This window comes from Dipodomys merriami, unplaced genomic scaffold (assembly GCF_024711535.1).
Source record: "Dipodomys merriami isolate MVZ:Mamm:240054 unplaced genomic scaffold, mDipMer1.0.p SCAF_3, whole genome shotgun sequence".
Taxonomy (NCBI): domain Eukaryota; kingdom Metazoa; phylum Chordata; class Mammalia; order Rodentia; family Heteromyidae; genus Dipodomys; species Dipodomys merriami.
The window spans coordinates 41774457-41801268 of NW_027204492.1; the positions used below are offsets into that span (position 1 = coordinate 41774457).

The following is a 26812-nucleotide window of genomic DNA, read 5'->3' on the forward strand; positions in this document are numbered from 1 at the left end:
GACATCAAGTGGAAGCCAGATGGAGGTGGAGAGCTGGGAGGGGGGTCTCTTTTCTGTGCTGCTCAATCTTAGTAATATGATACGACTTCTTTCTTACTGTTCTCACCAGATTGACCCTCATTTTGTCCTGCCCAATGGACCTCAAGAACTTCCCCATGGATATCCAGACCTGCACGATGCAGCTGGAAAGCTGTGAGTGTCTCTAGTCACAGAGAAAGGCCTGAACAGCAGCTAGTTAACCCTAACCCATGATATTCCAGACAGGGGAAGTCCCACCCCACCACCAGAGTTGGGAGGGAGTTGCCTTACACACAGTCAATTCATGATGCTGAAGAGACTATAAACCAGGGCTCTGTGACACCTAGCCCATTGTGTTTTTCCAGCCCCCCCCCTACTTGTTTGACTGGTTGTTCCACCGGGCTAGGCAATGGGAAGGCACCAGCCCTATATATAAATAAATGTACATGTGCTGGCTGTAGGCAATTGAATGGCAACTCCTGTACCCAAAATTATGTTCCCTCTTATGGTACCTGTTTCTCCTGACTTAAAACTCTGAACATGTTCTTAAAAAATGCCAGCGTTAGGCAGGGTAGGGACTCTCTTTCAACTAATCGCTGTGAACATGTTAACAGTTGCACAGAAGAAGGCCAGGCACAGAACAGTGCCTACAGAAGTAAGCCAAAGGTTCTTCTATGGCACAGGGGCCAAAAATGTAGAGCTTCCCAAAGTGAGGAGTCAGAGGATAGTAAAACTAAACCATCACCTATCTCCACTCTTTCTACCTCTTTAGTGAGGTCAAAACTGTAAACAGGAGACATCTACAAGATCCTCAGAGAACAAGGCTTTTAAGGTTGTTCCTAGCACCTAACAGTGATGCATAGAATGCATCCTGTGGTCTGTACCTTGTTCTTCATAATAAGCAGTGTTCACATCCAGTGTTCCCATCAGCACTTCACAATGTGGAAGAGCAGAGAAGAGCTACTACCATTCCTATTTTACAGAAGGGAAAGTGATTTTACCAAACTGAGTAAAGGCTCTGTACTTTGAGCCTTAGTATTTCTGCTCCTGTCACTCCTGACATGGAATATGGCTGTTTACATGGCCCTGCACATGGTAAGAGCCTTTATGAACTGTTTAGTTATCTGTGAGGGACTTGGCATGTTCAGATATTCACTCTCAAGCTGTCCCAATTCAAGGCCCTGGATGGCTGGGCGTCTGTGGTATGCACATTGTACCATGCATGACTGGCAGCACAGAAATAGCTCTCTGTTCCCTGAGGTGAAGTGGCAGCAGCCTTGGCTCTGGGGCTGGCTCAACTCAAGACATGTGGTCAGTACACATGCTTATTCCTCTGGGCTTGAGATATGGCAGGAAGTTCCCAGATGGGGTCCTTGACATCTTTCCAATCCTCTTAGATTGCATTCTAGGTCTACCAGAATTATTTCTCTTTGGGGTTTTCTCAAGTTTGAGAACTTGGTAGGAGAGGAAATTTGGAATCTTCCTGACTTGTCCATTTAGGATGAGCTTTAAAGACAACTGACCAAGTACTCTCATCAGGAAAGTTTCCCTTTCTTAGATGGTATACAATTCCTAGACCCCAGGCCTTCTTCTTCATCTGTGAGAGCCTGCCAGCTATAAACCTATCTCCACTCTCACTCAACACCCACTCTGCAGCTCTATGCTATTTCTCTCACTCACTTGCAGTTGGTTACACCATGAATGACCTCATGTTTGAGTGGCTGGAAGATGCTCCTGCTGTCCAAGTAGCTGAGGGGCTGACTCTGCCCCAGTTCATTTTGAGGGATGAGAAGGATCTAGGCTATTGTACCAAGTACTACAACACAGGTAAGAACCAGGCTCTTTACTGGCTGTGAGGAATCAGATGGTCTCTAGATGGGAGGCAAGGGGATAGACAGCCAACTTCTATTGGAGTCCTACTAGTCAAGATATGATGCTATGAGTTTTATATTCTTTTTTTCACCATGCTAGTTATGATTAATACCAAAAAAGAATACAAAGATTTCAGAGAGGTTAAATCAATTATACGTGTCACATAGCTAATAAATGGCATCTTTAGCATTCCAAATACTGATCTAGCCCATGTTCTCCCACACATGTTAATGAACAATGTACTTGATGAGTGGCAAGTGTATCACATTTTTCTTGGTGGCAATTTTGTGAGCACTAGGAAACTGACATCTGGGAGTAGTCAATATCTACGGTGGACTAAGAGGGAACAGGTTGTTGAGGACAGCAACTGGCTTACTACTGGCTTACTGCCCACACCTCTTATCACAACCACTTCCTAGCTCTCATAAACTGGCTTGTTTTTCCAGGAAGTAGAGAAGGGCTGCTTTTCCAGCCTGATTATCCACCCTCTACAGCCTCCCTAAGAGTTGTTGGTTCCTCATTTTCCTTGTGATTTGGCTGTGAGGAGTGGAGACTGAAAAGAGGAAATACTGGGGCCCCTGTGATGTACTGATATGCTTTGTGTGCTTCCAATAAACATGTGTATAAATGTATGTGGAAGTGTAGGGGTATGGGAGTGGGGAGAGCAGCAACTTACTGATTCTGGAAAATGGAGGCAGAAGCAGAAAATGGTATAACCTCCAGGGAGGAAGAATTGGCAATTAGTATGTAGGTCAGTTGTTTTCCAGTTCTATTCAATGTATTCCCTTGGAGAGTGTGTTAAAATGTTGACTTCTGGGCTGTACCTCTCAGATTCTGATGATACATGCAAGGAGTGATGCCCAGAAAGTTGCATTTCTAACAAGTATCCTAAGGATTCTAATGCAGGTGGTCCACAAAGCATAGTATTTTGAGAAACATCACTCTAAAAGCTAACTTTTTTCCTACTTATTTATCCAGGAATGCCACTCCTTGGAATATATTACAAGGAAACATTCTAAAATATCACAATGAATTTAGACCCCCAAGTGCAACCCTGAGTCACTGTGTTAAAATTTGGATTTGTTCAGGCCTGGGAAAGTGGCTCAGTGGTAGAGTGCTTGTCTTACATGCATGAGGTCCTGGGTTCCATTCCTCAGCACCACATAAGCAGAAAAAGCCAGAAGTGGAACTGTAGCTCAAGTGGTAGAGTGCTAGCCTTGAGCTGAAGAGCTGAGGGACAGTGCCCAGGCCCAGAGTTCAGGCACCACGACGAACAAAAAAAATAAAAATAAATAAAAAATTGATTTGTTCAAATATCTGCTAGTAGGGCAGAGGTTAATTGAATCACATAGTGTGTCTGATTGGTGCCATAAATAGATAGGCATTAAAGAAGGATGCTTTCAAGGTGCTTATATCTACATGGGAAAGTACAAATAGAAAAAGGAAAGACTCAAATCTGTAAACACCTAATGATTATATTTGGACAAAAGGAATGAATCAAAACCCATGAATTTTTAAATCGTGGAAGAAAATACTAGTAGCAAATGTTTCTCAGCAATGTGACAGAATGGGTAAGAGCAAGAAATTTTGAGTCAGACAGACCTAAGTTTCGATTCTGGAAACTTATTGAGTGTCCTTAGAAAAATGTAACAATGTCTTCATGCCTCAGTACCCCTATCTGTAATATGTGACATAATTTCAGCTGCTCAAAGATTTGTTATACAATTAGATAAGATAAACTGTATAGTCAGGGCATTTAGTAAGTGCATGATAAATATGAGCTTGTGATTATTATTCTTTTCCTATTTTTCTGTATTAAATGAGTCTTGATTTTATAATTAGAAACAAAACTGCTATTACAAAAAAAGGAAGTATGAAAGGAAAAGAAACTACAGGTACACAGTAAGGGCATGTCATAGCAGGAAGTCCAATGTGAACTTGGGAACAGCAAGAGGTCAAAGTGTCAGACAGTATGTCAAAGTTATAATCACTGGCCTTTCCAGGCTTGGTAGCTGTAATCCCAGCCCTTGAAGAGAGAAGGATCTGCAATTAAAGCCAGACTGAGCTACACAGTAAGTTTGAGGCCAGATGGTGATCCACAGTATGACCTTGTCTCAAAAAATAAAAAACAAAGAAGGAAGAGGAAAAATTATTAGCCTTGAGAAATCAAGTAAACCCAAGTCAGAATTAAAAATTACAGTTGGCTTTCCATATCTACAGGTTCCACATCCAAGGAACCAATTAATCAAAAATATTTTTAAAAGAGGTGAGTGGATATATGTGTATGTATGTGTGTATATGTATATATACATTTATGGGCAGGCATGGTGGATCGTGACTATAATACCAGCTACTCAGGAGGCAGAGATTGGGAGGATCAGAGTTTGAGGCCAGTCTGGGAAAACAGACTCCATCTCAGTTTTTTAAAAAAAATTGATTGCTATTGTGGTATGCACCTGTAATCTCAGCTAAGTGAGAGGCTGTAGGTAGGAGGATCAAGATATAAATCTAGCCTCAGGCTAAAAAGCACAAGACACTACCTGGACTATAGTTAAAGTAATAAAGGGCTGGGACTATGGCTCAAGTGGTAGAATACCTGCCTAGCAAGTATAAAATGCTGAGCTCAAACTCCAATACTGACAAAAGAAACTCCATTTTTGTTGAAGATGTATAGACTTTTTTCCTCTGGTCATTATTCCCTAAACCATATAACAATTATTTACATAAAATTTACAGTGTTAGGTATTATAAGTAACCCAGAGATGATTTAAAATATATGAGAAGATATATATGTATGTATGCATGTATATATACATACATATACACATATATACATGATACAAATACTATGCCATTTTATATAAGGGACTTGTGCATCAACACATTTTGTTATCTTCAGGAGGTCCTGGAACCAATCTCCTGTGGATACTGAGATGATTATATACATCATCATCTCCTCTTTTCTTGGGATATGTTAGACCTCTGCTTTTGAAAGAACTGCAAAGATTCAAGAGAAACAAGATAAAGTGAAGATGCCCGGCAGGGGAAGCAGATCATTGGTACATGGCCCTGGGACCAATGTATTCTTCCGTAGAAGAATAGAATGTTACTACCTGATGCCCATAGGAACCTGCTGCCCACTGTCCAGAGCTAGTCTCTGTTGAGTATTATACGAGATGTCTGCTATCTAGCTCTTCTCACTTGTTTTAAGACACAGACAGTGATTAGTTCTGTACTGTTGCTAGAGAATGTCTGGGATACGAGCAAGTTCAAGTTAGGCTATACTGAAACCTGAGTGAAGTCTATTAAGCATTATTGATAATAGAATAATTTTAACAGCTATGTATGTGTTCAACATCTCAAATGCATTATCTCATTTTAGTTTTTCCAATAGCCCAATGATGGAGTTCATCATTGTAAATACTCTGTTCTATGGGCAATGAAAGTGAAGTTCAAAACTTTGGGTGGTCAGGCATCAGTGGCTCAACGCCTATAATCCTAGCTACTTAGGAAGCTGAGAATAGGGGAGGAATTACAATTCAAGGTCAGCCCAGGCAGAATAGTTCATGAGACCTCTTCTCAACCCATAGCTGGGCTCAGTGGCACCTATCTATTATTCTAAGCTACATGGAAGGATGAGATTGGGAGGATCACAGTTCCAAGTCAGCTTAGGCAGAAGTCCGAGAGGCTCCATCCCAGCAAAAGCTAGACACAGTATTGCTTACTTGCCATCCCTGAACTGTTACTAGGGTAAGCCTAAAATAGGCACATCATGGTCCAAGTACCTGCCCAGGCAGGATGTGAGAACGTATCTTAAAAATAATCAGTGAAGCTGGGAGCTGATAGTTCACGCCTGTAATCCTAGCTACTCAGGAGGCTGAGATCTGAGGATCACGGTTCAAAGCCAGCTCAGGCAGGAAAGTCTGTGATATTCATCTCCAATTAACCACCAGAAAACCAGAAATGGCACTGTGGCTCAAGTGGTAGAACATTTGCCTTGAGCTGAAGAGCTGAGGAACAGTGCCCACGCCCAAAGTTCAAGCCCCACAACCGACAAAAAAAAAAAAAAATCATTGAATACAGGGCTGGAGGTAGTCAGCATTACAGTGACTGTCAAGAAACATAGGCCCCGAGTTCAAACCTCGTATTACCACCAAAAAGGAAATTTAAAAAATCTTGAGTAGAGTGAGGCACAGTGACATATGCCTGTAATTCCAGAATTTAGGAGCCTAAAATAGGATAAGTTCCATGCCAGCCTGGCCTATATAGTGAAACCTTGTCTCAAAACAAACAAACAAGCAAACAAACAACAAAAAGGAAAGCTTGGGTATTTTCTCCAAGGCCATACAACTAAGTAGAAGGTTCAGGATGTCAACCCAGCCAGTCTAATTCTGGAACTCTCTTGCCATTTACCCTCTTTACTGTGCTATCATTTCAAACACCTTATAACTAGGTGTGGTAGTGCATGCCACCTTGAGTTGTGATTTGAAGCCATACCAGGAAAACAAACAAACTTAACTCTATTTCAAAAAGTAAGCTGGGCATGGTAGCATAGACCTCTTATCTCAGAAATGCAGAAAGTAAAAGGAAGACTATGGTCTAGGCTGGCCCAGGCCAAAAAAAAAAAGTGAGACTCTATCTCAAAAAGCACAAAGTAGGTGGGTAGGGAAGGGATGGTAGGGGAAAAACAAAGGAGGAGGTAACAATGCTCGATAGGGAATGTACTCATTACCTTACTCATGTAACTATAATCCCTCTGTACACTATTTTTACAATAAAAAAAACATTAAAAAAGCAAAAATGGCTGGGGGTATTGCCAGGTATAGAGTGCCTGTCCAGGTAGCATAAGCCCCTGAGTCCAAACAAAATACAGTACAAGAAAGGAAGGAAAGAGAGACAAAGGAAGAGGATGAGGTGAAGGATAGAGAGAAGGGAGAGGGGAGGGAGGAAGGATGGACGGACTTTTTGTTGCTAAGAGCAAAGGGGTAAACCTGTGGCCATTTTGAATGTCTCATTTATTGACGACTCTCTGAGATGCCCATCCAGAAGCTAGCTAATAGACAGGGCTGCCCTACTACTGCATCCTCATGCTCAAGCTCAGGCTAGGAAATTAAGGGTTGATATAGTTCATCACTTCTGTTGTAGGAAAATTCACCTGCATTGAGGTCAAATTTCACCTGGAACGACAGATGGGCTACTATCTGATTCAGATGTACATCCCCAGCCTGCTCATCGTCATCCTGTCCTGGGTCTCCTTCTGGATCAATATGGATGCTGCTCCGGCCCGTGTAGGTCTTGGCATCACCACTGTGCTCACCATGACAACCCAGAGCTCTGGCTCCCGGGCCTCTTTGCCTAAGGTGAGTTCATACAAGGAAACGTGATTATTATCAAGCTCTCTGCTTCCATTCATCTCATACTCTTCTCTGTTAACTCTTCACTTTGGACTTGAGGTTAAGAACTCTTGAAGTGGGGTGCTGTTGGCTTATGACTACAATCTTAGCCACTTAGAAGGCTGAATTTTGAGGATCACGGTTCAAAGCCAGCCCAGGCAGGAAAGTCCATGAGACTCTTATAAAGAATGTAGAGGCTGAAGTTAGGGATGCTTAGTTAGAGACAATGAGTAGAGACAAATTTCAAATATCTTGGTTTTCTTCAGGAAATAACAGCATGTCCTAAATCAAAAGATCCTTATCAAACAGAAAACCCCACTCCTACATGGTACAGATGAGAATACAGGCCAGAGCAACCAAGTGACCTTCTCAAGGTCATATCCCACCAAAAATAACCAAAGAAACATCAGGATTTTGAACCAACATCTGTGCTCTTACTACATCAGAAATAAGACTGTCTTACAAAATGTCTAGGTACAGTATCTATTCTTTAGGGAAGGGAACAGTTTGAGGTAGCTAAAAGCAGTAAACGCTGATCATCTGGGGCCTGGTGATGTTTTGATTACACAGAAAGATTTATGCTGATGAAACTGGGAATAGTTCTCCCTGCCTCCTGTCTTCACGTAGGTAATTTTAAGGTCACTTCAAAGTCCTTATAGTCAGCAAGGCTCTAAGCAAATCAGGGAGTGAGACCTTACTTTAAATCACTAAATATTTATTAAGCATGTAGTATATTCCAGGCACTGTACTTAGTATGAAGGAATAATGAAAAACCCAAAGCAAAAGAATTCTTTATGAATCTTGCCATGAACATATCCCCTCTTATTCTGATTTGTTGGGGGCTGGGCTCTGTCATCTCTCATCTCTTACTGCTTGTTTCTAATAAGAGATTTTATTCAGAACTTAAGTAGGGAGTTATCTGGGACATAGATGCTGAATTTATGAATCTGCTATATAGGGGGACTAAGGGGTTAAGTGTACGAGATTTGGGTTTAAATCTCAGCTTCTCCATTTATAATAATTTATATGATGACTGTCACCTTACTTTGTGGGTATACTACATTTTTTTTCACTTTGGTCAGTCTTAAGGCTTGAACTCATGGCTTAGGCACTGTCCCTGAGCTTTTTTGCTCAAGGCTAGGGCTCTACCACCTGAGCCACAGCTCTACTTCCAGCTTTTTTTGTACTTAATTGGAGAAATGAGTATCACAGACTTTCCTGCCCAGGCTGGCTTCAAACCGTGATCCTCAGATCTCAGACTCCTTAGTAACTAGGAATACAGGCATGAGCCACTGGTGCCATGCTCTGATATCTGGTTTTGAACAGTGTGGTTAAAAATAAAAGTACCATGTGTGCAGTCGGAGCTCAGCTGATTCAGAAAAGTTCTCTATCATTCATGTGTTATCAATTGTTTTTAAACTATGCATCCTGAGCAGTCCAGGTTTTCCTCAATGATGATCTCTTTGTAACCATATGCCACAGACAGCAAAGATGGGCTATAGTGTGACCTTAACCTTTGGTTTGCCTTATTTATAACATGGGAATGGGCTATTGGCAAACATGTTAATATACAACATAGTGTTAAGTGTATAATAACCCGTTAATAAATGCTAACTTTTATTGTAATTATCAGATGTTGGAATTAAAGCAAAATAAGTGGTAGATCTGGGACTGAATCAGTCAATATTATCCATTATTTTTTATTTGCTGGGAAACTTTGAAGTAGTCCAAAGCCTTCTGTATGAATAAACAATAACAAATCTCAGATCAGGATCTAGTGCCTAAGGAGAAGCTGTCAGGGACCGATACCCAGCAAATTATTTCCTAGATGGACAGGGGCTCTGAGAGGCAAGTTACACTTAGGACAAGGACCACAGGGCCCAGCTGAGCTATAATTACTGTGTTATGGTAGTGGCCTTGTATAGAAACCATAAGCAGAAAAGAAGCTCATCCCTAGGAACCCAGACCTAGTTTATTGCCTCTGCCATGCAAGAAGATTCTTTAACTCAGGAAGATACAGAAAATTATGCTGTCTTCTTGCCAAGAGGACCTCCTTTTATGCCTCCCTCCTGTGAGTGAGTACAACCCATCTGCTCCCAGGAATCACTTAGTTTCCTCATTTGGAAAAAAATGGACTTTGTTGAAAGGTTGTTTGCTTGCAACATTCAGTGCCTTCTTCTCAGATTTTCATGACTTTTTTTATAGCCTCATTGCCCAGTAAGCAAAATATCCAGGCATGCTCTCTGAACTAAATAGCCTCATTAGTCACCCCACAGAGCAAGGACTGAGTAAGCAGGGGGCTTCTGCACACTCTTTACTTTGTCCAATATTAGGTTTAGCGGGAGCCGTAAAGAAAGAGATGGGACAAGGTAGGGGCTTCTGAAAAACAGATTAATCCCACCTCCTACAATTCTAGTGTCTAAAATGAGAGTAGCAGAAACTTGCTTTGTAAAAGAACTCATGTTCCCAGAAAACAATTTCTTCTTTGCTTTTATGAGGATCATCCTTCTCCAGATGTTAACTATTTTTGTAATTATGAGATGTCAGGGTTATTTTTCTTAAAGAGTCACACTCTCTTTGTTAGGTCTTTGATCTCCACAACTGCAAGTGCTCAGAATAACAAAAAAGACAAAATACAAGATTCAACCTAAAGTTGTGGGGAGAAAAATCCCAATTCTCTCTAGGTCCTATAAGCTAAATGGCCCTTAGCTCTTAGGACAGGTAGTGGCAAGAAGGGCAGATAGATCAAGTAGAAACCAGCAGAGAAAAACATATTGCTAAGCTATCCCTCAATTTATTCATTCAAAAAATTACATGTCAGGATAGTTAGTAGATGTGTCAACCTATGAGCTGCTCTAATAAGTGAACAAATTACTGGACATTTTCAAAAAATGTGTTACTGATATATCCTCATTCTTAAGCTTCTGTTCCTAGTGCTGAAAGTATTCTTCCCTTGAATGATCCAAAGTCCCTCATGACCCTTCTTCCTTCCCAAGTATATCTTTCTAGCAGGCTTTGACATCCCTGGAGGCATCAGTGGGACTGAGAAATGGAAAATAAAAATAGGACTACTTAGTAGGTGGCAATGTGGGACACCAAGGGAATCTTAGTAATTATAGCTTCCTACTAATCTGCCACCACCCTTTCAGTGAAAAGAATTACAGCAGAGATCTGAGAATCGGGGTTCAAAGCCAACCTGGGCAGGAAGTCCATGAGACTCTTATTTCCAATAAACCACTCAGAAAAAGCTGGAAGTAGTACTGTGGCTCAAGCAGTGGAGCACCTGCCTTGAGTAAAAGAGATTCAGGGATAGTGTCCAGGCCCTAAGATAGTGTTCAAGCCCTAAGACCAGCAAAAAAAATTACAGCAGAGTTTCTCAACTGATACCACTTAGGGAAGATAACAGATAGGAGGGGGGCTGTGTATCGTAGGATATTTTACAACATGCCTGTCTTCTACCCATTAGATGCCACTATCAACCACCATCCTAAAATTATGTGACCAAAAACTTCTCCAAACAAATCTGAGGGTGGGGCAATGGTTTCTTCAGTTAAAACCTACTAAGTTAGGAGCCTGAGTATGGAGCTTAGTGGTACAGCACTTGTCTAGCATGTGTGAGGTCCTGATTTCAACTCCCAGCACCATGAATAAAAAGTCATCGACGTAGAAGCTTTCTCCTTACCTGCATCTGTATCACCCTCACTGCCCAACATAGCAGGTGATGAAAGAAATTGTATATCATAAAATCTACTCCTGTTAGGCTGGGAAGGTGGCTCAGTGGTAGAGTGTTTGCCTTGCATGCATGAGGCCCTGGGTTCGATTCCTCAGCACCACATAAGCAGAAAAAGCCGGAAGTGGCACTGTGGCTCAAGTGGTAGAGTGCTAGCCTTGAGCTGAAGAGCTGAGGGACAGTGCCCACAACCGACAAAAACAAAAAATCTACTCCTGCTATGTAGCTGTAAGGAGTCACTCTAGATAGAAGAGGTGAAAGGATCTCATAAACCTGAGTTCTCTTCCTACTCCTGGAACCACCCAGTTCCCAAAGAGGTCAGTTACAACTTTCACAAGGGAAGTGGGAGATAAATATTCACAAAAGCTGTCCAGGCATGTTGTGAGAAGAGAAAACTAAGAACTGGACAGTTGGATATCAATAGTGCCTTGCAGTTAGTGAAATGCAATGGCAGGAAGTTGGTGCTGCTTCCTTGGGACCCTACCCTGTTCTCCTCTCCCAAATGAGAGATGAAACTCCAGCTCACTGCTGAGCTGCATTTCCTTTTGCAAAAAGCAACAGGAAAAAACAATGCCAGTAGAAGAAGAAGGTAAAAATGGGCAATAAAGGACCTCCTAGTCTGTCTGTGAGGCTGCAGCCTAAGTAAATGATAAGGCCACTGAATGGAAAACCTAGAACTTCCAAGTCCTAGTGCTATGCTCTCACTGAGTAATTCTTGCTAAGACCATTTCTCTCTGACCCTTAGATACCCTTATTGTGTCAAATGTAAATCATGAACCCTTCCAAACTACCGCTATAGGCGTGAGAACCTGTAGAGTAACAGAGGGCAAACAAATGCCATATTCATGATCACTGCTATTTATTACAAGAATCAGAAGAAGGAAAGAATCAGAAGGGGGAAACTTAGAGAAGAACTGGAAGAAGAAATGAATCAGAAGAAGAGATCAGAAGCAGAAAAGAATGAAAAGAATAATAAGAAACAGAAGCAGAAGCAAAAAGGCAAGAAGAATTAAAAAAGAAAGAAAAAGAAGTGTAGGGAGAAAAGGTTGATAGAAGTGTAAGGTGGAGAGTGCAGAGAGGTGAAGGATCATGGGTAGCCAGATCTTTTTCATGTGGTTCCTCAGACAATGGGCCATATCCTGGTAAGCTTCTTTAAAAATCACCAGAAATTCAGGATAAAACTGAAGAACAGGCAATTGGTATGAGTTGGAAATCCACTGGATAGGCAATGGAAACAGTCCAAGGAGGCTGACTGCTCTGCTGATGGATATTGTAGGTGTCCTACGTGAAGGCGATTGACATCTGGATGGCTGTCTGCCTGCTCTTCGTGTTCGCTGCCTTGCTGGAGTATGCTGCTGTCAATTTTGTTTCTCGTCAGCATAAGGAATTCATGAGACTCCGAAGAAGGCAGAGACGCCAACGCATTGTGAGTATGACTAGGGAGGGGCCCATTTCCTTTGGAATCCTTTCTCCCTAGTATTCCTCCCCCAAACTAGGACTTAACCTACACCTCAAAGACTGGATAATCAGGAACCTAGATTCTAGTCCAAGGCTGGTTATAGGTAAGCTCACAGAACCTCTTTGATTCTGCTTCCTTGTTTCGCCAAAAGGATATTAACTCCTATAAGGCAGTAGAATGGTTAAAAGTATGGGCACAATACCTGGAATGTTGTAAGCACTGAAAGTATGTTTGCTAATATTAGAACCTTATCCAGTTTGTTCATATGATATTGCTTTGAGAAGTATTAATGACTGCTCCAGTCTCTCTGCAAACTCAGAAGAAGGCACCCCAGATGTCCTACACTATCAATGGCTAAGCATTCAAGAATCAGACACTGAAGCTTTTCTAAGGGAGCATTATAAGAAGGCACCCATAACTGTTAATATTGAAATAACACTACTTGCCTCTTCTAATTGTTGAATTTCTTCTTGATCTTCATTGGCTACATCAGAGTTGTTGGGCTTGAGGTGTTGTTCTTCCTCACTCTTGTTCGTTAACCCCATTTCTTCTATAGCAGACTGATCACCTGGGGAAATATTACAGAAAGCTTGTTGTCATGACAACAGAGCAGTTTACCCTCAATTGCTCAGACAATAGGTGCTAGGTAAGTTGTCATGACAACAGAGGTGCCTGGGCTACTCTCACAGAAGCAAAGGTCCAATTATAAGTAAAGCTGCAAACCTTGGCTGAGCTACATACTGATTGCTCAATCTTCAGAGACACAAAATTCTGTTCTGTCTTTGACTCCATGTTTTCTGCCTAATCTGTTTCCAAATCAAAAGAGCAAGGATAAAATGGCTTCTAGGGGGTAGAAAATAATTACCTACTGTTCAAACCCTGGCTTTGAAGGGTTGGAGATGTAGCTGAGCAGCAGTGTGCTCACCTAGAAAGAATGTAGTTTCTGGGTTCAATTCCTAGTACCACAAAAAAGAAAGAAAAATCCTGTTTGAACCATATCAAAACAAGAACTTTTCTCTAACACCCAGCTGCTACCTCAATTGCTCCTAGGACATCCCTATCATATGTCCACATGAATAGTATTTCACACTTTCTCCATGGTTTCACACCCCTTATGTGTCAAGTAGCAGTTTTTCCAAAGTATTAATTCTTGCCTCTTTCTAGCTCTTTAGTTGGTTCCTAGGCAGCCCGCCCTCTAGTGGATGGACTCACAGCTTCATCTTGAGTAAGATTCATTCTTCAAGAGACCTAAAAGCCTTTCTTGTCCCATATTGAGGACTGGAAAAAGATGTACAGAATTGGCAGAAAGGAAGAAAAGTTTATGATCCCCACCATTTCCTCAGTTGTATCAAACCTGTCTTCAGGTTATCTTAATAGGAATTTTGATACTGATGGCTTCTTAATGCCTACCTTAAGAAAGAAGAGCAGGCTTCCAATCAGTCCAGAGTCCCTTGTCCAGTTAAAATGCCTGTGTTGATGTTCCGGCAACAAAAGATTGTTGCAGTTACTGAGGGCTACACCAGGATGACACTATCTTCACCTGGTTCCCTGCACCCACCCAACCCCACCTGCCACAGTCAATCCCCTCCTGCTTATATTAAGGTTGGCTCTGAGCTCATAATGGAGTGTCATCATCACCAGGTCTCAATTATTACAAAGCTATACCAGCAGTCTGGGGCCTGCTTAGGACCCTGGGATGTGTCTGAAAATGGGCTAAGGCTTATTACTAATGTGACTAAAACCTGAAAATCAAACCTGTGCCAGTAATTATGTCCTTTCTTGTGTCTCCTAAAGCAATTGTTGTTCCAGTGGAACTGTATCAGGAATCCTGGAGGCTCTAAGCAGGCTGAACAAACGGATAGAGAGTTCATCTATTCTAAAACCTCTTTCTGTGATCTGCTGTTCCAACTAGGGAAGTACAAGTCTTTAGTCTAAAGGGAGTCTGATAGGGCAGAGGGAAACCTTATGATTTTTAAGGAACCATTAGCCAAGATCAAAATAGGGGTATTCTAGGAGTCAAAAAGCTGTTCAAACTTCAAGCTTAAGGCTTTTCTTCCCTGTTCTCTCCTCAATCACCCGCCTCCATTACATGGTGTTTTCCTTCCAGGTCACTGTCTAAAATGGTTGAGCTTTTGTTTTTCCCCTACGAACCTCTGCTCTGTCTTCCAGGCTGGTCTACAAGATTGACAGGAAAGATTCTCTTTCATCACTTCAGCGGGCCCTAGTACCAGACTCTCAACATCACAGTTGTGTAACCAACTTGGGCAGACTTGTTGGAATGAGCTCTCTGTGAAACTAGACACAGAGAAAATCATGCCATTATCAATAGAATAACTTGAGAACTGGGAATTTCATGACACTACAAAGTCCTCTCAGAGGCTTGGTCTCAGAATCCTGCTCACCTCTCTGCATCCTCCATCTAGCAACTCCATCTTTGATCTCTTTTCTTCTTGTTTCTCTTGCTTCTATATGTATTACTCATTCTCTACTTCTTACATTGTGTCTTTCCTCCCCAGCTGGGAAAGTATCTTTTCTCTTTAGCCTCTCAGCCTTCCTTCCTTCCAAAGATGAAAAAAAAGTTCTATATCAACAGTCACAAAATAGTATTTAAGACTCACTCCTCAACACCCACAAACACATCTCCATTAGGAATTTTTCCCAAAGAGGTAATACTCAAACCCAGGACTCCTCACCCTTGGCTTTCTGATGAATCATCTTTGCTCTTCCAACTACAAGGGATACATGTTAAAACCAAAGAGCTAAGAGCAACTAATTCTATTGGCGATTATTTCCTTTCCCATGCCAAAGGGCTTTTCTGGCCTGGCAAATATTTCCAAACTAATGCCGTTTAAATTGTGCTTGGAGAAAAGGAGAAATAATTGGATCTACAGAAACAAGTTTCTCCTTTCAGAACGTTTTTTCCAACATATATTGTGTGCTTATTTTCCTTTACCTAGAGAGTAGCGGAGAACAAATGGACTAGTCTGAAGGACCCTGAGCTGGAAAGCGAGGGAAAAATCACTTTACTTACCCTTCTCAGTTTCCAATTCCTTGAGATAATTTTGTTGTTGTTGTTTTTGGTCGTGGAGTTAGAACGCAGGGCCAAGGCACTGTCCCTGAGCTCTTTTGCTCAAGGTTAGCCCTCTACCACTTTCAGCCATGGCCCCTCTTCCTGTTTTCTGGTGGTTAATTAGAGATAAGAATCTCACAGACTTTCTTGCCTGGGCTGGCTTTGAACTGTGATCTTCAGATCTCAGCCTCCTGAGTAGGTAGGATTACTGGTACAAGCCACCAGCACCTAGCCCCTTGGGAGATATTTTGCTTGCCTCTAGTTCTTTATCTCTAAAATGGGCCCAGCAAATCTCTCATGCAGGAAGAATGTGGAAATGAATTAGAAATACATATGAGGTAAGCCAAAGCCTTCTGTAAAAGAGGCTATAGGAATAACTTTGAGAAGAGATCTGAGGCATCCCCACTATAACAGCTCAGGGCCAAAGCACAACCACAATAACTAATAACCTCTGGCCTACAGCATATAACTATTTCCCTAAAGACCCTGACAAATCAGGGATAGGGAAGCAAAGCTCTCTGTTGGAAAGATTTCAAGTGCTAATCCTTTCTAGAGGCCAAAGGGCATCAAACCATTTTTCTGGGTGCAGCAAAGACTGTTCCTGCCAAGTACTTTGTGAGATTTTCTTCTGAATGGACTGCAGTTTGAGACCCTGAGAGGAGACTAGATTCACAAAGCAAAAAAAGACAAGAAAGAAAATAAGAAAAAGAAAAAGACAATCCTTTCCTTGTATTCTAAACTATGTGGTCCATCAGTCAAATCATTTATTGAGTAGATATGTACTGAGTGCCTATTAGATTCCAGGCAAAGTGCTAGTCACTGGGGATATAGCAATAAACAAGAGCAATGCCATCTCCAGTTTGTACTATGAACCTACAAACAGCAAAGGAAGGAATAAGGTCTGCTAGAGAATTTCTGGCCCAAGTTTGCCTTGTCCATGATGCCCAGTAACAGGCCTGACCTTATGACAGATTAGCGTCTAGTGGTACAAACAAGAGTTACTAGGACCTACATACCTTTGTGTCCCCTACAAAGACATTTTCATAGCTACAGAGGTCCCATTATGAAGAGCCTAAAATATATTTTATCCACATTTTATTTATATCAATGTCATACCCATATAACACACATGGGGTTTTTTTTTAATTGTGAAAATACTGTACAGAGGGGTAACAATTACATGGGCAAGATAATGAGTACATTTCTTATCAAACATTGTAGCCTCCTCCTTTGTTTCCCCTTCCTATCCCTTCCCATCTTCCCCCCACACACACACTCCTCCCCCCCCCCCCACCAAAGTTGTAAAGTTCGTTTACGACATAACGACTTTTACATCTCATTGTTGCAATGGGTCCACCTGTATCCCTATTTAAACTATTTGTTTTTTCCCCTCCCCTCCACCAATTATACCAACATCAAATACAGTGAAAACAGGGGTTATACCGTGGGGGAGGGACATACAAAGCAACAAAAAAATAATCTTATAATTGTGTTAGAAACAATCGCATGAAAAAAAACATTTGAATACATATCTTAGGTTCATTTCCCTAACATCAACTTATCTGACCTTTTCTGCTTGACTCAAACATATACTAGATATTGCAAATAAGGGAAACCATGGAACCTATGTTTCTTTGCACCTGGCTTACTTCACTTAATATATATTTTCCAAGTCTTTCCATTTCCTAACAAATGGGGCAATGTCATTCTTTTTGATAGAGGCATAGAATTCCATCGTGTATATATACCACATTTTCTTGATCTGTTCATTTACTGAGGGGAATCTGGGTTGGTTTCATATCTTAGCTATGGTAAATGAGGCTGCAATAAACATAGTCGTGCTGGTAACTTTAGTGTGGTCTTGTTTGTGAACATTTGGGTAAATGCCCAAAAGTGGGATTGCTGGGTCATAGAGGAGCTCTATGTGGAGTCTTTTGAGGAACCTCCAACTGCTTTCCAAAGTGGTTGAACAAGTTTACACTCCAACAATGCAGTGAGGTTCCCTTCTGTCCACATCCCCTCCAGCATCTGTTGTTATTAGAGTTCTTGATTATAGCCACTATAACTGGGGTGAGGTGGTATCTCAATGTTGTTTTGATTTGCATTGCTTTTATGGCTAGAGAGGTTGGGCATTTCTTCATGTGTCTATTGGCCATCCTTCTTTCCGCTTCAGAGAAGTTTCTCTTTAAGTCTTTAGCCCACTTATTTATTGGGCAGTTGTTTCTTTGAAGATTTGTTGTTGAGGGATTTAATTTTTTGAGTTCCAGGTATATTTTAGATATGAGACCCTTGTCCATTGTATAGCTAGTGAAGATATTCTCCCAATCTGTGGGCTTTCTATTGATCTTGCTAGCTATGTCCTTTGCCATGCAGAAGCTCTGCAATTTCATGCAGTCCCATTTGTCCAACCTTCCTTTGATTTGTTGTGTTTCTAGGTCTTTCATGCAGTCCCATTTGTCCAACCTTCCTTTGATTTGTTGTGTTTCTAGGTCTCTATTAAGAAAATTTCAGCCTGTGCCAAGGAGACCCTGTAATGTTTTCAGAGTGTCTGCTTTGACTCTGAGGTCTTTGATCCATTTGGAGTTGATTCTGGTGCAGGGTGATATATAAGGATCTAGCTTTAGTTTTCTACAAGTAGTTAACCAATTTGCCAGCACCATTTACTGAAGAGGCTGTCTTTCTTCCATTCAATTTTTTTAGCTCCCTTATCAAAGATTAGATGGCTATAGGTCTGTAGGTTCATTTCTGGGTTTTCAATTCTATTCCATTGGTCCTGAGGTCTGTTCTTGTGCCAGTACCAAACTGTTTTGATTACTATTTCTTTATAGTAGAGTTTGAAATTTGGTATTGATATTCCTCCAGCACTGTTCTTTCTGTTGAGGATCGTTTTTGCTATTCGGGGTCTTTTATTGTTCCATATGAATTTTTGGATTGCCTCTTCTATTTCCTTGAAGAATGAGGTTGGAATATTGATAGGTATCGCATTGAATTGTAGATAGCCTTGGGAAGTATTGCCATTTTCACAATGCTGATTTTTCCAATCCAGGAGCATGGGAGTTTTTTCCACTTTCTAAGTTCTGTTTTGATTTCCTTTTTCTAGTTTTTAAAGGTTTCATCATAGAGGTCCTTCACTTCTTTGGTTAATTCCTAGGTATTTTATTTTTTGTGGGGTTATTACGAATGGAGTTGCTTCCCTGATTTCAGCCACACTTTTCTCATTGTTGGCATACAGAAAAGCCATTGATTTTAGGGGGTTAATTTTATACCCTGCTACTTTGCCAAAGTTTTGAATCAGCTTGAGTAATTTGGGAGTGGAGTCTGTGGGATTCTTTAAATACAAGATCATGTCATCTGCAAAGAGGAAGAGTATTACTTCATCTTTCCCTATTTGGATCCCCTTTATGTTTGCATCTTGTCTTATTGCTGTAGCTAGGCATTCTAATACTAGATTGAAGGGAAGTGGAGAGAGTGAACATCCTTGTCTCGTTCCTGAGTTAAGAGGAAATGGCTTTAGTTTTTCACCATTAAGTATAGTGCTGTCTGTAGGTTTGTCATATACAGCCTTTATTGTATTGAGGAATGTTCCATGGATTCCTAATTTTTCCAGAACCTTCATCATAAAGGGGTGTTGGATCTTGTCAAATGCTTTTTCTGCATCTATTGAGATAACCATTACACATGGTTTTTGTTGTTTATTTCTTGTGTCAGTACTGGGCCTTGAACTCTGGACCTCAGGCTCTTGTTTGATTTTTCTACTCACGACTGGTGCTCTACCACTTGAGTCATGCCTCCAGATCTATCTTTTTGCTGGTTAACTGGAGATAATAGTCTTATGAATTTGTCTGGCCTAGCTAGCTTTGAACCTAGATCTTCAGATCTCAGACTCCTGAGTAGCTGTGATTATAATCATGACCCAGCAGCACCTGGCTTATTATACACATGTATCTTATTTTTAACTTACATTAATTATCTGAGGTAACTAGGGTGACCAACTTCCTGGTTTGCCTTGAACTTCTTACTTTTTTTAGTTTTTTTATTATTAATTAGTTTTTTTATTGTGAAAATACCATACAGAGGGGTTACAATTACATGAGCAAAGTAATGAGTACATTTCTTATCAAGCTTTGTTGCCTCCTCCTTTGTTTCCCCTTACCATCCCTGCCTTCCCATCTCCCCCCCAACTTCTTACTTTTTGCACTAAATGATCTTAGGAACTCTCTTATTTCTGGGCAAACTGAGACGCAGTTAGCATCACTCTAGAAGGTAGCATGGGACATGCTTCAGAAGACCTCTTATATGATAAGTATAGGACATGCTTCAGGTGATCTCTTATATACTAAGCTGAAGCTTTTACTCAAGAATCTTCAACTCAATGCTTTTTCAATTTATAACGATCTTTGAGGGACATATTTCTCAACTGTGTCCTAAAATAAGAGTACATAAATTCTGAATGGGGATATGAGAGCCTCTTGATCACAGACATATTATTTAGCACTTACACAAAATTCGCCCCCTTAGTGTTAATGTTCATAAGGCATCCATTTATATGAGTGGAACGTGCACTGGGTAATAAATGTTACCCTAGGTATACCAACACCTATATTAATTCTGCTGATCTGCAGAGAGCACCCTACTTGCAATCAAATATTCAGCTTTATACTCATTATGGATAGACAATTTGGTTATTTAAAACTTATGGAATTTTCAAGCTTTGAGTCACGATAAATTTTTAAAGACACTATATATGGAGAACCAATTAATTCTGAAGCTTTTGAAGTTCATTAAAGTTAATTCCACCCAGTCTAGATATCTTAGCTTCATTGTGTTCCGATTTTGTTAGTTTGCTTACTACCAGTCAGAGATAACATTGAGATATCATCCCTCTCACAGCAGTTGGCACCTCACATGGTTTTAGGTGGCTCTCAATAATGTTATGCATATTTTTTCCAGTGTTGTGGCTTGAACTCGGGGCTGGGGTGTTATCCCTGAACTCTTCTGCTCAAGGCTAGTGCTCTACCATTTGAGCCACAGTTCCACTTCTGGATTTTTAATGGCTAATTGCAGATAAGTCTCATGGACTTTTCTGCCCAGGATGGCTTTGAACTATGATCATAGATTTCAGGCTCCTGAATAGCTAGGATTAAAGGAATGAGCCAATGGCACCCAGCTTGATGATATATATATATTTTTTTGGGGGGGTGTCCAGTCGTGGGGCTTGAACTCTGGGCCTGGGCACTGTCCCTCAGCTCTTCAGCTTAAGGCTAGTGCTCTACCACTTGAGCCACAGCGCCACCTCCGGCTTTTTTCTTTTTGCTTTTGTGGTTCTGAGGAATTGAACCTAGGGCCTCATGCATACAAGGCAAGCGCTCTACCACTGAGCCACCTTCCCAGCCCGAGGTTATATATTTTTAAAAGACAACTAGGGCCTATCTCTAAATGAAACGATACTACATACCTTATGTAGTATATATAGTTGCTTAGAATACATCTATCTTATGAGTAATTTTGTTGTCATCAAAAAACATGCAATGAGCTGGGAGCCCAGTGACTCATGCTTGTAATCCTAGCTACTCAGGAGGTTGAGATCTGAGGAATGCAGTTTGAAGCCAGCCCAGGCAGGAGGAATCAAAAGGAGGGGGTAACAATGCTCAATAGGAAATGTACTTATTACCTTAGTCATGTAACTGTAACCCCTCTGTACAGTATCTTTACAATAAAAAATTATTTTTTAAAAAGTCTGTGAGACTCTTATCTCCAATTAACCACTCAAAAACCAGAAGTGGACTGTGGCTCAAAGTGTTAGAGTGCTAGCCTTGAGCATAAGAGCTCAGGGACAGTGCCCAGGCCCTGAATTCAAGCCCCATGACCAACAATGAAAACAAAAAAGCATGCAATGGGTCTGTGTACTCATCTACCTTGTCTGTACTGCATCACTATGAGACATTTATAGCTGGTCTTTATCCCCTTGCCTTAGAACTCTGACCTCAAATTCTATCTTTTCTTCCTTGTAATTCCAGGAGGAAGACATAATAAGAGAAAGCCGCTTCTACTTCCGTGGCTATGGCCTGGGTCACTGCCTGCAGACAAGGGATGGAGGTCCAATGGAAGGTTCTAGCATTTATAGCCCCCAACCTCCTGCTCCTGTTCTAAAGGAGGGAGAAACCATGCGGAAACTCTATGTGGACCGAGCTAAGAGAATTGACACCATCTCCCGGGCTGTTTTCCCTTTTACTTTTCTCATCTTCAATATCTTTTATTGGGTTGTCTATAAAGTACTAAGGTCAGAAGATATCCACCAGGCACTATGAATTTAGTGGGCTCTAGAGTCCAGCTGCTGGCTTCCTGCTTTCTCCTGATTGGGCTTTTTTCCTCCATTAGATGCCATCAGGAACTTGAAAGTTCTTTTTTGACCTCCTACTCAGAACTTCAATTACCAATCCCAAAGCTGGGCCTACACTGCAAACTGCCATTGGTGGCTATACTTACAAAGATGGCTTATCTACCTTAATTCAGATTTTTACCCTATGCTCTCATTTCTCATGAGATTAAGGTGTGGCCATGGCTCTGTGGGCAGGATTACTTTCTGCTTTTGCTGACTCCCGCCCCCCTCCCCCAGCCTCTAACTTCCCATCCCTGCCCTGTTATCCTGGCCATTACTACTAGATTCCCATTTGTACCATCTTAATTCATTTTCACCTTGCCACTTCAGATCTTGGCCTTTATTCAGCCCTCTATCTCTCCTACTACACGCTCAAATAAGGAGTCTATCTCATCCATAAGCGCTGTCCTGTCAGGTGTCTTTAAAGTGAGAGGAAAATAAGGGCATAAGTTTCCCACCTGGAACAGTCATAGGTTGCACTAAGTTAGGGTCTTGTTATATGGCCTGAAGGAGAGGTGTTCAACTCTCCTGAGAAACCCCACACTGTCAGAATTGGGGCAAGAATCCTGGATAATCAAAAATAATCATTCTATTCCCTAATTAACATAGTGATAGCATTTCTTAGGATGCTGGATGGTGTAAAAGTTTATATACTTAAGGAACTTACTTGATGATGCCAAAAAAAAGATCAAAGGGAATAGGAACAGGAAGAATGCAATATAGAAACTATTCTCAGAGCCCATGACTAGGTGGGTTTTCTTTTGTCTCTTTTCTTTCCTTTTTTAAAAAAATCCTACACTGAGATGTGAACTCAGGGCCTCTCACTCACTTGGCTTTTTTGCTCAAGGCTGTCACTCTACCATTTGAGCCAGATCTCCAGTCCCAGCTTTTTGCTGATTATTTGGAGATAAGAGACAGATTTGTCTCCCTGGGATGGCTCCAAACTATGATTCCCATTTGCTTCTTATTTTTCTCTGGCTTATATTCCTGGACCCCTCATTTCCAACTTGCTCTTTTCTTCAGTGAGCAAATAATGGTGCCTGCCATGCAACCTTGTTCTAGATGAAGTTATCGTCTAAATTCCTGAGGAGGAAGCATGCATATAGATGGTCCCTATCCTCGACAAACATCAACTCAACAAACTTCATAATAGCAGTTACAGACAGCAATAATCAGAATTGTCCTTTCCCCTTTTCTAGTCACCCTGCCTCCTTCTCTAGGCAGGAACAGGGAGGAGATGTAGCACTCAGATAAAGCTACTCGAAAGGTCAGAATGGAGAGGACTGGTATGGAAGAGACCATTTTAAATCTAAAATACCCCTGGGACATGGAGAAGCATGGAACTGGTTCCCTGAGTCCCTTCAAGTGACTAAATTGTGAGGAACAGAACATGATGTTCTATTCCTGTGGGGCCAACAGTTAGAATAAGTTGTCAAATAATCTCTTAGATATCATGTCCTTTTCTCTGGACGTAGGGTGATAATTCATTATATATAAAGAGTCAGTTTCTTCCTTTCTCCTCTCTCCCTCTTTCCTTTCCTCCCTCCCTCCTTCCACATGGTATTCCAAATTGAAGGTTAATAAAGCAATGGTCAAAGTAAATCCTATAGTCAAACAAAAAACTGAGCCTTCTTCTTCCTTATTCATAATATTGTGCTTATTGCTGGGCGCTGGTGACTCATGTCTGTAATCCTAGCTACTCAGGAGGCTGAGATCTGAGGACTGAGGTTCAAAGCCAGCCTGGGCAGGAATGTCCGTGAGACTCTTATCTCCAATAAACCACTCAGAAAGTCAGAAGTGGAGGGGCTGGGAAGTTGGCTCAGTGGTAGAGTGCTTACCTCGCATGCCTGAGGCCCTGGGTTCCATTCCTCAGCACCACATAAGCAGAAAAAAAAGCCGGAAGTGGCGCTGTGGCTCAAGTGGTAGAGCGCTAGCCTTGAGCTTAAGAGCTGAGGGACAGAGCCCAGGCCCAGAGTTCAGACCCCACGACCGGACCCAAAACAACAACAACAACAGAAATCAGAAGTGGTGCTGTGACTCAAGTGGTAGAGTGCTAGCCTTGAGCTGAAGAGCTGAGGGACAGCATCCAGGCCAGATTTCAAGTCCCACAACCAACAATAAAAAAACAAAAACATATTGTGTTTGTCTACTCTTTCCTGTTCACTGGGATATACTTCATGTCTGTTTGTTTTAAAGAGTGGTCAGAGGTAACCAAGATAGGTGGTCTAAAAAATCTTTTGTGTACTGGTTCTGGGACTTAAACTCAGGGCGTAGGTGCTATTCCTTAGCTTCTTCTGCTCAAGGCTAACACTCTACCACTTGAACCACAGCTCCACTTCTGGCTTTTTTGGTAGTTTGTTGGAGATAAGAGTCTCATAGACTTTCCTGCCTGGGAAACTGCAATCCTCAAATGTCAGCCTCCTGAATAGCTAGGATTACAAGTGTGAGCCACTGACACCCAGCTTTGTTGTTATTTTTTTTCAGACAGGGTCTCTATATGTACCTCATACTGGGCTGGAATCAAATTCTTGATTCTCCTTTTCATGCTTCCCGAGTACAGAAATTACAAATAGCAAAGAGCCCCTGTTTTTCCATTTTTGTCCAGGTAATGCCAATCAATAGGAAGCCACAAGCAATACTCCATTTGAAAGGAGCAGAGAGTACCTCTTTGATACTCTCCATGGTGAGACTGGGGTGTCAGGCTGCTGCAGCCCGAAGGCGGGGATAGCGGGGGATGGACTATGGAGATGAGCTTATTGCACAGAGCTCTACTTGTTATAGATCTTGTCCAGATGGGCCAACTGCACAAATCTGCCCTGTTGGAAGTCTCAAGAACAATGCCCTGGAGATAGCTGCAGTACTGAGCCACAGAGCCTGTCAGGGCATCAGCTGGTGCTGGGAGCCAAAGAAGCCAAAGTACCAACTAACATAATAGCCCAAAGGAGAGTCTACAAAGCTACTCAGAAGCAATGCCAGGTGGAAGGTACCATCCCTCCCAATGGAGCCTCTAAGCTAAGCAGAAAATGGAGATGTACAGTGGCAGAATCAGATGCACATGGCTTTCATTTTCCTTATCCTTCCCACATATACACAGGGGCTGAGAGAATGTCTCATCTCACAGAGAGCATCTGACACTCAGCAATCCATTTAATCACTGAATTCTTAAACTTAGACCTTGGCAAGCAGGGATATTAGAAGCTCACTTGGAAGTCATGTCTATTTATCATCTTTCTTGTGGCTCTCACCTCTCCAGAGACCCACACTACTTTTTCACATCCAAAATGATTCTGAAATTTAAAATAGCATTTTTAAAGGGGGGAACTTCCTACATAAGTGAAGTGTTCTAAGTGTTTTCATTAATTCATTATTAATATTTAATGTCAGTTAAATATTTTATACATATATTTTTTCCAGAGAAAGGCCTTTCCTTATTCAGTTATTGTTAAGGCTATCAGCACCTTCATCTTTCCTTCAGCTTGCTCTGCTACTTAGAAAACCAGTGGTTTGTTGTCCTCTTTCCCCCAGTGCACAGCATGGCTGCTTGCTATCCCAAAATTCACAAGCAAAGCAAAAAGAGCTTTCTATCTAGAAGAAGGGTAGTGAATAAAATTTGTTCCTTTAGTTTTCTCCCACAAACATTTTTCCCCACCTATCACCAAAGAACAGACATTATTCTATCTAAAAAAGTTAAATTGAGTTAGTTATTTCTCTTTGCACTGTGACAATATCTCAACTTTGTCCAGAAGAGATCATCTCTTGGGAATTTTGATGTGTCCTCACTTGCCTCTCTCCACTCTTGATTCATTATTATCAAATTGGTAGTTATTATTCTTATCATTCCTGCCTACCAAAATCTTAAATTTGATTTCACTATGTTAGAATTTTTATCTGCTAAGGCTGCTCTGTTAATGAATACAAATAAATCAAACATGGTAACCACCCAGAGAAGCCACAATCTAGCTTCCTAGGCAGGTTGTATTATTGATTGGTTCAATGAAAGAAATATCGAATAAAAATAAACTCCTTGAGGGTAAAGACTGCATCTTTCCTTTATCGATCACACAAAACTAAACCTGGCATAAAATCTCATAAAGTTATAGAGTTCACACAAACAGATGTGCTACTCTTTGGAACTATGAGAAACAAAAAGATACCAGCTGGGCACTGGTCACTTGTGTCTCTAATCATAGCTACTAAGATGTGAGAATTGTGGTTCTAAGCCAGCCTTTGTAGAAAAGTCCATGAGATTCATCTCCAAATAACCACCAAAAAGCCAGAAAATGGCAGTGTGGCTCAATTGGAGGAACATCAGACTTGAGCATAAAAGCTAAAAGACAGTACACAGATCCTGAGATCAAGCCCTGGTACAGGCATCTCCCCCCCGCCCCACCGCCCCACACACCAAAAATTTGTAAACTGCCACAATGAATTAAGAATGATAATGTCCTAATTAGCAATACTCTTTCATATATGACGACTTGAAGGCAATCACTAGATGAAAACCATCTGCTTCCTCTTGTTCCATACATTGTTTCTGCTGGAGAGATGGTCACCTCTGGAGAGACAGCATCACATTCTCTGGTACATCACACTTCACATCTAGAGTGATAGCTCATTAACCAATCTTAGGTGAAGAGAATGACATCTGAACCAATGTACCCTCACAGAGCATTCTCACCATGGAAAGACAAAGACAGCATGCTGTCATGAAGCCACCTGGAGAAGTCACATGAGAACTCAACTATTACCACCTTTCTGGAGTAGCTATTTTTTTTTCTTTTTTCCATCAGCTGCCTTCCCTATTCAGCCTTCTATAAATACTATGTGGTACACTACAAAGGAAGTACATGCTTTCACTGTCAATTCCCTAAAGTAAAGGAAAATTCTTACT

General features: G+C 41.3%; 2 protein-coding genes across 4 annotated transcripts in view; one reads left to right on the forward strand and one right to left on the reverse strand.

The window, feature by feature from the left end:
* LOC138840158 (glycine receptor subunit alpha-4) overlaps positions 1 to 23830 on the forward strand; it is a 30588-nt gene extending 6758 nt beyond the window's left edge. For both annotated transcript variants that reach the window (XM_070039998.1, XM_070039999.1), the window contains exons 5-9: positions 110 to 192; positions 1705 to 1845; positions 7036 to 7250; positions 12290 to 12439; positions 21560 to 23830. In XM_070039998.1, the coding sequence (XP_069896099.1) occupies positions 110 to 192; positions 1705 to 1845; positions 7036 to 7250; positions 12290 to 12439; positions 21560 to 21850 (880 nt within the window). In that variant the 3' untranslated portion in view covers positions 21851 to 23830. The remainder of the gene's footprint in view (positions 1 to 109; positions 193 to 1704; positions 1846 to 7035; positions 7251 to 12289; positions 12440 to 21559) is intronic.
* Positions 1 to 26812, reverse strand: part of Plp1 (proteolipid protein 1) — a 113586-nt gene that overhangs the window by 70031 nt on the left and 16743 nt on the right. For both annotated transcript variants that reach the window (XM_070040001.1, XM_070040000.1), the window contains exon 3: positions 12919 to 13040. The gene's annotated coding sequence lies outside the window, so the exon portion shown is untranslated. The remainder of the gene's footprint in view (positions 1 to 12918; positions 13041 to 26812) is intronic.